The sequence below is a fragment of the Poromitra crassiceps genome (genome assembly GCF_964638095.1).
Source record: "Poromitra crassiceps genome assembly, chromosome: 6".
Lineage (NCBI taxonomy): Eukaryota > Metazoa > Chordata > Actinopteri > Beryciformes > Melamphaidae > Poromitra > Poromitra crassiceps.
This window is the reverse complement of record NC_139627.1, coordinates 26756118-26768784: the sequence shown is the minus strand read 5'-3', so window position 1 is coordinate 26768784 and position 12667 is coordinate 26756118. Positions and strand designations below refer to the sequence as shown.

The 12667-nt window shown below is 42.5% G+C and overlaps 1 protein-coding gene across 1 annotated transcript; it reads left to right on the top strand.

Moving 5' to 3' along the window:
• Positions 1–2498: 2498 nt before the first annotated feature.
• On the top strand, positions 2499–12423 carry LOC310779056 (Golgi reassembly-stacking protein 2-like). Its single transcript, XM_083639553.1, has 10 exons — positions 2499–2643; positions 7924–8004; positions 8094–8297; positions 9067–9153; positions 9238–9368; positions 9900–10029; positions 10102–10237; positions 10494–10589; positions 10686–10802; positions 11223–12423. The coding sequence occupies exons 1-10, from the start codon at positions 2581–2583 to the stop codon at positions 11456–11458; spliced, it is 1281 nt and encodes a 426-aa protein (XP_083495679.1). The 5' UTR covers positions 2499–2580; the 3' UTR covers positions 11459–12423.
• The last annotated feature ends 244 nt before the right edge of the window (positions 12424–12667 follow it).

The window sequence follows — 12667 nt, the reverse complement described above, 5'->3', positions numbered from 1 at the left end:
TCTTGCTGTGAGGCAACAGTGCAAACCACTGAGTCAAAGTCTAGTAAGTATAATACTGTACATTTTTTTGCAGCTGGAGTTGTAAATTCCTTGGAGAAGTGAACGAGCATAAATCGGAGAGAGAGAGCTATATAGAGAACGGGCCTGAGAGGAATGGTGATTGCAGGGTTTTAAGGCGTCAGCAGGCTGCTGGTGAAATACAGAGTTTATTTATTTGCTCCTTGGAACAGTAAGTGTCACTGTGTGGACAGTATATTTCTCACTGATAGAAAATAACGCATTTGAAGATCTGATGTAGTACTGGGAACAATGAATGAATCAAGTCTTACGTTAAATTATTATATTGTTTACGATATAATCAACTTATATATCACCATACAATTATTATTTACTAAGGAGCAATAGAAGTGACCTAAATTATGTTGAATAATGCAAACATAATGTAAACTATAAACTATTGCTTACCTGAAAAAATACACAATACTATCTCTGGCAATCTATGGCAATTTTAAGCATAAACATACATGGAGGGGACAAAAATGTAAACACCTAACAATAGAATGACAACAAATGAATATCAAGTACCTCATGAGGAGTAGGGCCATCCTTTGCCTTGAGAACATGCTTCTGTAGCGTCAATTCTCAGCGTAATGCTGCCATACAAGTCTTGTGTGCAATGGGATATTGAACCATGCTGCAAGTAGTAAAGCCTATAGTTCTGTGAGGGATGAAGGAAACAGAAATAAACGTCTATACAGACTTCAGTTAGAGAGCAGCTACAGTAGACTCCTCTCACCATTCCCTCTTTACACACTTCAGTTAGAGAGCAGCTACAGTAGACTCCTCTCACCATATTACCTCTATACTTACTCTCTACTGGAGGAGCTCCCATCATATTCTAGCCAGTGGAATAGTCGGCCCATGACCAATAAAAAAAGTCTCTAAAGTTCTGAGACCAAGTGAGCCAGGTTTTCATCATTTGATTGCACAATGAACTATTCTCATCAGTGTTTAAGGAGAGCGCTGTTGTAAAAGTGATTCTGAAATCTCTGTCACTGGCTTCTCTGTGGAGGCCGTATCCTTCTCCCTGTTTTCCCCAGTGTTTCCTTTTACATTGATTAAAGGATGGCTTTACCGGTAATCAACCCACTTTGTATCATCTGGGTAAAATAAGCACATGGCCAGTGTTTTGCCTTCTCTTTCTGTTTACCTCATGGTAGTCTCGCTGGCCAGCCTCTTCTCCCTTCTGTCCGAGGACGGAAGGGAGAAGAGGCTGGCCAGCGAGAATAACCTCATGGTGAATTTGCTCCTGCTTTGTCTGGAGAAATTCCGCCACCAGCTGCAAGTCACAGGGCTGTGAAGGCTCTCCATGCGATTCTCCATGGATGTGCGCATACTTAAAAAATAAAAATAAACAATAACAGCCGATTCTGCCTCTACAGCACAACTGCCGCAGCTCCGTTGTGATGCAGGCATCAGAAAGGAGGCTTTGGCAGAGGAGGAAATGGGAGATCTCCATGAGGAAAACACAGAGAGAGGTAAACACTGCGGATGTGCTTATATTACCTAGATTATTAATGATACAAACTAAGTGGGTTGATTACTGGTAAAGCCATCCGACCTTTAACATGTCTTGGTTAGCATTACATTTGATGTCTGCCTGTATAGAGACACTGCATGAAATAGGCCACGCCCATCACGGGGGAAATCACTTCGTTCACTCCCATAGAGACAGTCCACATGTCTGGGAACGCCCATACAGGCTCTAGGAACGCCCACAATAGACGCTGAGTTAGCTGGCTCAGCCTTGCTGGGGGCGGGGTCAGGGTGGGGTAAATTCCCCCGTTCAATCCATTCAGCAAAGTTAGAATTTAGCTGATAGCCCAGCCCAGGCAGACACGATCGGGGATTTAACCACCGCAGTAAACGCACATCTGAGCAGACGTCTTGTGTTCTGCTCTAGAACCCCCAAACCTGTAGTTTAGAGCCGCAGCATCGTCTTTTGGTGAGTCAGGCCATGAGATATATTGGCGGTATTACCCCACTTGCGCGCCAGCCGTTTAACATTTTGTGGGCGTTCCCAGACATGCGGACTGTCTCTATGGGACCAGCATCATTTTCCTTGAATAGCTAAAAGCTGTTGTGTGAGGGACTGCGCAGACAACAAATGTAAAAAATTGCCAGTTAAAGTTTGTTTGTACTCCTGAGCAAAACAAGGAAGCCATTGAGAATTGGCGAGAAGAAAAATGTGGATCTAGCTGTCAAGGAAGTAAGTTGGAATGTTCATCTTCCGTATATACGATATTTTTGTAGCTTAGTAACAACATGATAATAGGGGTAATAGTGTGATCATTGACAGTAAATATAGTGTAATAGATTCGCCTATGGGCGTGCTCTGTACTTAGGGGGCGTGCTCTGTAGGGGGCGTGCTCTGTGCTAGTTGTCCCATTCCGGAAGTGCTCGCACTCCGGAACCACATCATGAACCACATACCACATCAAGCCACTGTCGCCTCCTGACCTGACAGCCAACCTTCTGCTAAACAAAACAGCTAGCTAAGCTAACATCCAGGGAGACACCATGGGAGGATCTCAGAGCTTCGAGATACCTGGTGGAGGATCTGAAGGCTACCACGTCCTCAGAGTGAGAACTATTTTCCTCTCGTGATGTGCCCGTCAGAAACACAGCGTGCTGCGTCAGTGCGCGTGAGAGAGAGGGAAAGAGAGACAGGGAGTGGGATAGAGAGAGACCAGCTAACAACAACCGTAGTTGTCAACTGCAGCTGGTGCAATTATTAAACGTTAATATCTTAAGTTCTTCGTTGTGCACGAGAGAAGCTTGCAAACAAAACGTATGTTTACAACGTTAGCCAAACACACTCTTTGTTTAATATAGGCCTACCCCTTTTCACAGCAACCGTTTTGAGGTGGTAAAGCAGGTGTTATTTACCCCGCTAGCCGGGCGCTTCTCGCTCATACTGAGCATTAGCGCCCGGCGACCCACGACGCATCCAATCAGACAATCGTGCCGCTCTCACGTCTAGGTATAAAAACGAACCCTTACCTGAGCCAGAAACTTGAAGTGAAGACGCTATCCGATGGCCAAAATCTTCTTCTTTTAAATAAATATAGTTGCCGCTTCCAAATTGTTGCAAAAAATCCACTTTTCTGTCTTTGAAAAAACAAAAATCATTCATCTGGAGCAACCGGAAGTGTAGGGGGCATTAGTGAGTAAACGTCGTATTTCCTGCCAATAGACCAAATCACCGTGACGTCACCATGTAAACAAATTTACTTCCGGGTACCACTTGGGGAAGGCAGCAGGTTTAAATGTGCGTGTTGTCAAATAAATGCTGTCAAACCCTCTCGTTGTTTTCGGCCGACTACTTTCAATTTAAATGGTTAAACGGTTGGTAAACATGCTTGTCCGACGTATCTAGCCTTTCTTCTGTGTTTGTTTTATGTAGTGTTAGCTAGCTAATAACGTTTGTTTGTCTGTCAAACTCGCTGTTTTTTTGCAGACTCGTTAACGTTACAGACAGAGCTACTGACGCCACGTTAATTTAATTTAGCTTCAAGTCTACTCTGGTCTGGTCCAACAGGTAAATTAGCTAGTCTGGTCTCCACTAACGTTAGTGAAAGTGTTGTTATGAATGATATTAAACAACAACACAACACGGACGAACCATTTTTGTCTTCTTTGTCTGTTTTTGTCTTCAACACGTCAGTTTGTGCCGTCCACCGCCATTATAATGTGTGGACCCAGGGGTAACCGGAAGTAAATGTAAATATCCCCGCTGATTTGGTCTATAGGGCAGGCAAGGCCACACAGCAGCCGAGCTGCGGGCAAGGCCGCGCATCGGCCAAGCTGCGAATGCGAGCTGCAGGGCCAGATTGGCAAGCTGCAGGATGGGCAAAGGAATCGAGCGCGCGAGATGCCTAGTATATACTGTATAAAGCCATGTGGGCATATAACACTTGTGACATCACTCACCCAACCCAGAGGTCTCTTGATTGTGTACAGGCTACTGTACAGCAAGGTGATTGATGTCACAAGTGTTATGTTCCATTGGCGGGTTTTCAGGCATGCGTGCCAGCTGCTTTACAAAAACGAGTCTAGAATAGATGCAGCTATGTGAGAAAAACAAAAAACTACAAAAAAAGAGAATCCTCCGTCCTATTGCTACATACCAGTTCCACATATTAATGCAATGTGGTCTCCAACCTCCAACGTCTCCAACGTTACTATCATAAATCAGCATCAGAAGAGATGTAGAGTTCAAGCGGTATTGGCTTGGACATGTGCATTTGTGTGGACTCGATCAGGTTGACGTATCTTGATCTTGTCTCTTGATAGCTCTTTTGTAGCTTTGGTAGAATTCAGGATAAAGCTTTGGTCAACTATTTACCAGAATAACCGGTGTGGCCGCTATGCAAGGCAAGGCAAGGCACTTTATTTGTATAGCACATTCATACACGGAGTCAATTTTCAAAGTGCTTTACATAAAATGGATCAAAAGAAAAGAGCAGAGTGTTACGGTAAAATATAAGATCCAAAAGGTCACAATGCTAAATTATTAGCATTGTTTATTTTATTTTTTACTTTGTGAGTGAATTCATATGCATACAGTACTTAGATCAAGCCGCAGTATGCAAGTTGTTTGTAGGTGGGGTGTGTGCTCTCCTTTTGTAATACCATTGCTTTGATGTAGAACTAGGCCTGCAATTCCCTTTTCCTGCCACCAGCATCCCCCCTTTATAGTTTACATTTCAAAAGAAAAATACCGTAAATATTAAAGGAGAATTTAGTTTTTTTTTAACCTGGACCCATCTCCTGGCAATAATTATGATTTGGCCACTCACCCAGCGATGTCCGCGGCGTTTCTGGCCGTCCTAGCGTTGTTTTGAGATCAATAGCGTCCAAGTCAGTTGTAAAATGGAGTTGATTTGGGGCCAAGTGTGAGCCTGTCTTTCCTGCATCTAAATAGCTATTTTTATTCCCGTTTTCACCACATATTGTAATAATGTGATCCCTCAACATCCACCAGAGTGATATTTCGCGCCAGGCCATTTCCTGGACTCTCACAGGGATCAAATTACCTCAAACGTGATCTCGGTCACCAAGTCTCGTGAAGTCCCGCGATACTTTACTGCCGGCTGGCCAACTACAGGTACACGCTTTGCGGTGGTGGTTTTAGCGTAACCTATGTGGGGTTTGGCGTAACCTATGTGGGATTCGAAATAACGAAGGTTATGCCAAACCCCACATAGGTTACGCTAAAACCACCACCGCAAAGCGTCCTACCTGTAGTTGGCCAGTCAGCAGGAAAGTATCGCGGGACTTCATGAGACTTGGTGACCGAGATCACGTTTGAGGTAATTTGATCCCTGTGAGAGTCCAGGAAATGGCCTGGGGCGAAATATCACTCTGGTGGATGTTGAGGGATCACATTATTACGATATGTGGCGAAAACGGGAATAAAAATAGCTATTTAGATGCAGGAAAGACAGGCTCACACTTGGCCCCAAATCAGCTCCATTTTACAACTGACTTGGACGCTATTGATCTCAAAACAACGCTAGGACGGCCAGAAACGCCGCGGACATCGCTGGGTGAGTGGCCAAATCATAATTATTGCCAGGAGATGGGTCCAGGTTAAGAAAAACCGAAATTCTCCTTTAATAGTTGCAACATACAGGGCAATACCAGGAATGGGCAACTATATGCCATGCATATATATATATATATATATATATATATATATATATATATATATATAACTATATGCAGTTTTCCAATCCAACCAAAGACTAAAAGGAGGTGATTTCACAGAATAGTTCCCCCTGTCTGGTGACAGACAGAAAAACATTTTATTATGTGTCATGCATACAATTGTATGCCGAGCCCGCATGGGCTTACAACACACCATAAATTCAAACAAGCCAGGCCCAGAGTATGAAAATAGAGAAAGAAACTAAAGCATCTTTCACATTCAGATCTTGAAACCATCACCTACTAGCAAGGCCAGATTAACACCCCCAGGGGCCCCTGGGCACTGAAGCTCCCAGGGGCCCCCCTACACCCCCCAGAACATTACACTCGGACACGAGATGGGGGAAAACGAGATAAAAAATAAAAAATAAAATTGTCCAAGTAAAATGCTGATTCTAAATATAACTGAATCGCTTTGTTTGACCAAGCAAATCTATTTTTTTATAAGCATTTTACAAAATGTCTATGGAAAAATGAATGTCTGACCAGTCACCACCAGGGACACTGGAACTGTTTTTAAGTAATGGGTGGTGCAAGGAAGGGACTGCAAGGGGAAAAATTGGTGTTTTTTGGGACGTTTGGATGTTTTTAGCCATGTTTAGAGGAATATCTCATTTTAAATTAACATTAGGTTCTGTTATCTGTTATGATGTCATTATTCAGTATTTTCTCCTTTTCTCACTCACTTTCATGTCACCACCTGCTCTCCCTTTAGGTCATTTTACACTACACAGACAGCAACACAGGCAGATACACTAAACTTATTTAGTATTATATTTTATTATCTTATTATAAACCAAACATCAAAAATAACATCTCCACCCTCTTTGCTTTGCTCATAGTCTTCAATTAAACCCTAAATATAATTGTTTTAATTGACATTACAATTCCAATACAAAACAGCAGAGGGTGCTGTAGCACCACAAGCACCCCCACTTCCAGCACCCCTGGTCACCACTTGCCCACAGGCATCCAATCTGACCAATCATCCAATCATGAGACTTAATCTTCTTGGAAACAAATTTTAATTTGTTCTGATTGGTCTTAGATTTGTGTCATAGTTCTGTGGAGCCCGACATGAGCCCGACAACGGTACACATATCTTCCTCTTATGCTTTAATATCACCTTCACCTACACATTTGACTGGACATCCATCACATAACAGACATTCTTGGGGTCCTATGTAATGGCTGTCTAAAGGGTGCTTCATGCACTTTCCGGCCTTATCCTGTCCAACAGGTTATTCCTACAGTGCATGCAGTCAAGTAGGAGTAAAGTAAAATCTGCAGACTGTTTGTACTCTGATATTATTTACGACCATTGTTTGCTATCATTTTCAGCCATAATTTCATAACAATCTGTTTCAGACCAGATCGCAAGTAATTCTGCCATGCAACTCTTACATTTTTCAGATGTCACAGTTCAGTGACATAATATTCTACAACACAAAATATGCTATCTGTTTTGAATAAGGAACAGAAACAATCTCTCCTGTTTGTCTTTAAATTAGTAGTATTTCAGAAGCATTTTTTGAAGTTGTATATATTATTTTCATCTAGTTACACATCCTGATGTAATGTATTGTAATACATTACATCATATAAAACAATGAGACTAAATCATTTTTGATAAGGATGAGAATAGGGTTGATGTCCTGTAAGTGTTCATCTCTATCTGATTCCTGAGATAAAACATGTATTGGCCCAGAGGGCGCCATCTCTACCCCTCCCTGCTCTGCTCCCTCTCTCCTCCAGTGTTTGACCAGTTTTCACATTTCAAAAGCAGCATTCTACAGTTCCACATTTTGAAGGACTAATGCTCCTCTTTCTGTGGGTGTATAAATCCTCTGCATACTAATCCGAGGTCTATTTCCCTCCAACAGGAAATTTCTGATAACGGTATACTGTTTAAAAACTGAAGGAGCAAAACATATTGGAAGTATTGTTGATAATTACATTTTGGAGCCCATAATAATTTTGATAGCGTTTATCAACAACATTTTTGTAGGTATTGTATGTGAAAGAGTGATATAATTTATTATTCCAGTTGTACTATTTTAACCTCTCTAGCTATCTCTTTTGTAATGGACAATTTCACATTAGTCTCTAGTCTCTCTATTTTTCTCTATTTACAATACTTTTATTTTGCAGGTGCAGGAAAATTCCCCTGGTCACCGTGCAGGACTGGAGCCATTCTTTGATTTCATAATTTCCATCTCTGACACCAGATTGGTAAGTTCAGTTACATGGCATGAATATCATTTTCTCTCACTGTCAGACCTGCTGCTTCAATTAAGTCTCTGCTCATCTGCCATTGACAGAACAGAGACAATGACAACCTGAAAGAGGTGCTGAAGGTGAATGTGGAGAGACCCGTCAAGATGCAGGTGTACAGCAGCAAGACGCTGGACATGAGGGAGACCACCGTCACCCCCAGCAACATGTGGGGAGGCCAGGGGCTTCTGGGAGTCAGCATTCGCTTCTGCAGCTTCGAAGGAGCCAATGAAAATGTTTGGCATGTCCTGGTGAGTGGGCTCTCTTGACCCATTCTGACGATGAAATATCCCCAAGGGGCCTGAAATACCCACAATCTGACATGTGATTTATATGTTTAAACGATTGTGATCTTGGAATTATATGGTTCTGAGATATTAAGCATCAAAGATTTGATATACTATCTGGTCAAATTGGGTATGTGCCTTCTTCCTTATTTAACACAAGCATAAAGTAACATTCAAAGATCATGGATATGTGGATAACTTGGGTGTCCGGATAGTGCATCGGTAGATTCCCTGCCTACGAACATGAGGGTTGCAGGTTCAAGCCCCCATGTTACCTCTGGCTTGGTCAGGCGTCCATACAGGCACAATTGGCCGTGTCTGCAGGTGGGTTACCCGATTAAAGGTATTTGTCCTGGACTGGTGGCCGCACTAGCGCCTCCTCTGTTCAGGGGGAGGGGTACTGGGGGAATAGTGTGATCCTCCCACACGCTACGTCCTGCTGGTGAAACTCCTCGTCAGGTGAAAATAAGCAGATGATGTGTTTAGTCTACGGTTCTCCCCAGATGAAGCAATGACCGGGACACCCTAACAGGGAATTGGCCAAGTACAATTGGGGAGAACATAGGAAAAATCACAGGGGAAAATAATAAATATGAGGATAACTCTATTTTGATTTAAGAAATTAAGTCAGATATAACCTATACATCATTTCAAACTCATGCAATGTTCATTGTCATTAGCTATGAAGAAAAGTTGATTCCCTGATGTGCTCTACCTGTTGTTTTGAGTCCAGGATGTGGAGCCAAATTCCCCTGCGACCCTGGCTGGTCTGAGACCGCACACTGACTACATTATAGGAGCCGATAGCGTCATCAGTGAGGTACCTGCTATGCAGATTGCTGATTGTGACTTCAAATTAGTGACATGTTTCTAACTGCTGTGCATTTCTGCTCATTTCCAACAGACTGAGGATCTGTTCTCCCTCATTGAAACCCATGAGGGCCAGGGCCTGAAGCTGTATGTGTACAACACCGACACGGACAACTGCCGTGAGGTCGTCATCACCCCCAACTCTGACTGGGGCGGAGAGGGCAGGTAGGCATTATCCTCTACCTGACCCTCCTATGTGCTGTCAAGTGGACACCTTATATCACAGTTTTGGTCATTTTCATGTTTTTACCTGAATTATAGTATGATATGATTCTCAACCTTTTTCATATAATTTCTTAATTTAGTCCACATTAGGACCCCCGTTTGATGAGATCTGACCAATTTGCTAAACCCTTCAGGGACCTGGGACCCCTGGTGGTCCCCGGACCCCACATTAGTTTAGTTAGATTAAAATGAATGTGGGAACCACTGCTATATGGGAAAAGATTTCATTAATGTTGGGCATTCAGGCCACATACTATGTAACTGACGTCCACAGTTGCAATCCAGCCAAGAAGCTTTGTTGCATGTCATCACCCAAACCCTCCCACCCCAAACTTCCCAAGTTTTCTCAACTTTGAACTGTGCAATAAAGGCTAAATGTAACCCACACTTGTAGCTCGCAGTTGTCAGGCTGTTCTGAAAAGCTGATGTGGGGTTCCACCTCATTGTAGTCTGTCTTCTCTGTCCCTTCAGTCTGGGATGTGGGATTGGCTATGGCTACCTGCACAGGATACCTACACTGCCATTTGAAGAGGGCAAGAAGATCAGTGAAGATCAGACTCCCAGTGAACCAGTTGCTCCACTTAAAGATGGCTTCATAGAGGTAGTTGAATATTGATTATTTGCATGTCATCTGGGTCCCAGCTCCATGTTAAAGTAACATTTTGGTTATCAGGTCCATCTCTCTGCTGTCAGTCCCACCATTCCACCGGCTCTGCCTTCTTCTCCATGTACTGCACTGGGACCACCGGGTCTCGCTGGCTTGGCAGTCAGCTGTCCCCCGCCCACTGGCCTTAGCGCTCTACAGACAGGTATGCTATGCTACTGTCTCTAAATCTAAAAATATCCCATTTGAATTGATGTGTGAATTTGCAGATCAAATCAAAGTTTTGTGAATGAACATTTTACCACCTCAACACACACATGGAACAAGGAACAAAAGGAAAACTGGAGGTGGATTAAAAAAGAACTACCACAGATGATGAATTTGAAGGCTTTGAGTGCAGAAATCCAGACAGATATTGAACAGGTAATGTGATGGTAATATTTCTGCTCCCTGTGTTGCAGGAGCTCCCACTGTCCCGGTGCTCCCCACCCAGCCACCCTCACCTCACAGCATCCCAGTGTCCATCAACCCCGCCGCCACACTACCAGCCGTACCAGGTTGGGAAAAGTAACTTGGACTGTAACTCCTCAGGTCCTGGTGCTTACATGACATTCTTCTGCTATTGTCTAATTGACTTAATATTAATTTTGCAGGCTTAATGTCCTTACCTGGAGGTCTTCCACCTTTTCCTAATTTACCAAACCTAAATATCAGCTTGCCAGACCTGGGCAAGGTATTGCTACCTGGAGTTGGTGGAGTACAACGAGCAGGTACTTTTTTCCCCTTTCTTATTCTAAATTAAAAATCTATCTATAAATATCTCTTAATCTCTCAATTCAAATCTTAAATCATACATTTACTTAATTAAATTGCCTTTATGTTTGAACAAATAATCTGTAAATTTGTCATTCATTATCTGTATTAAACACCTGGTGTTGGGTAGGGGAAAAAAACATCTGGCATACAGAAAGTGAAAGTGCAGTTTGTTGAGATATTGGAAGAATTTCATCTTTAGCATGACCAGCAGTAGCCATCACGGCAGGACAGATGCCTACAAAAACTCAAACTTCATCAACGTAAGATCCAAGGAAAAAGACTAAAATCACAATGATGATGTTGCAGATAACCATTTAAAGCATCCTATGTAGTTAGTACAGTAATAGTTATTCTTAAAATGTTGTGCTCTGCAGGTCTCCCACCACTGGCCTCACTTCCTCCTTTAAACCTGCCTGGATTGACTCTGCCTCCATCTGACTTTGTTCTTCCCCCCAATGCAACGACTCCTGCTGCCCCTGCTGTCATACAGGGCACCACATCTCCATCTTCCACCATCGATATGAGCAGTTCACTGACCCAAAACCCTGCCCCCTCGTCAGCCCCCAGCTCTCAATCAAGACATGTGGAGGTGGCTTTTGAGTCATCCTAGCAGAGAGCCTGTCTGGATGACCTGCTCTCAGTCGGTTATTACTAATAAACTGACTTATTAGCCACACCACTCATGAATGGTTCCCACAGGTATGATTGTGTGACTGTACTGAACTCCTGTCTACTCACATGACAGCGCCCGGGCTCAAGGGTTTACTGAGAATGGTGTCTTGCAAGGGAAGATTCACCGACTTGCATTGGCATAAAAGTTCAAGATGCGATTGCACCGGTTAAAAAAAAGTGTGCGATTTGGGATTAACTCGCATCACATCGTTTCTAACATCTTTGCATCATTTTTATATTGGTAGAGGCCCTATGCCTTTAAAGAAAAAGCATAAATGAGATGCTTACTGAGTTGCAGTACTGTACTAGTAAAGTTGTAAAGTTAAAATGGCAGTTTAGTTAATTTATGATTTACTGCCTATGAAGCAAAATAAAACTTGTTTTGTTTCAATATGGTGAATTGCATAGCATCATTCTTTTGCATCGCATTGAATCACATCACGATCACATCGTATCTCGCTGAATCAATTGAAGAAGTATCAGTTGTATCGTATCGGTAGTTGCTTCATATGTATCCATCTTTGATGTATCGAATCGTTGGCAGTGCATCGAGATGCATATCACATTGCCTCAGTGATGGAGATTCCCATCCCTAGTGCCTACTGAACTAGGTACAAATTGTAATTTTAATCAGGAATCACAGGTTACCATAATAACTATTAGTACATCTGGAAACACTTAAGTATGTTTTTCTTTGCATCTATATATAGGGGTCAAACTACTTGAGGTCTTCAGGGGAAGATGGGGCAGTAACTTATAGTGGGAACTTGGGAAGGTCTTTTAGAAACACAGCTTTTGTTTGCTGTAGCATATGAATCTACTGAACTGTCATGTTTTTGTTGTACAAAAATAAGTTTGTAAATCAAACATCCTTATCTTGATTAAATGGATGTATTTTCTCTACTCAAGTCTCTTGTCTGATAGCATTGTTGATCTTCATACTGAATTACTGTTTCACTTTGCTCAGTGAGCATGGCTCATACTACAGCCTCAAACAATCTAGTAGCAATCAAAACCACAAGGTGTCAGTATAAGCTCAAAGCAAAAGGAAAACCAGCAGCAACCTAAAATTTAGCAAATACATAAGGGTTGTGTCTGTAATGCAAGGAAGCTTAATATCATCGAGTTACCTAAATAGATGATTGTT

Bases quoted from the DNA above. Each gene is read 5' to 3' on its own strand.
- LOC310779056 (XM_083639553.1), top strand. From the start codon at position 2,581: ATGGGAGGATCTCAGAGCTTCGAGATACCTGGTGGAGGATCTGAAGGC. The intron at 9,369-9,899 runs GTAGGCATTATC...CTGTCCCTTCAG, and splicing joins GACTGGGGCGGAGAGGGCAG to TCTGGGATGTGGGATTGGCT. The intron at 10,803-11,222 runs GTACTTTTTTCC...TGTGCTCTGCAG, and splicing joins TGGTGGAGTACAACGAGCAG to GTCTCCCACCACTGGCCTCA.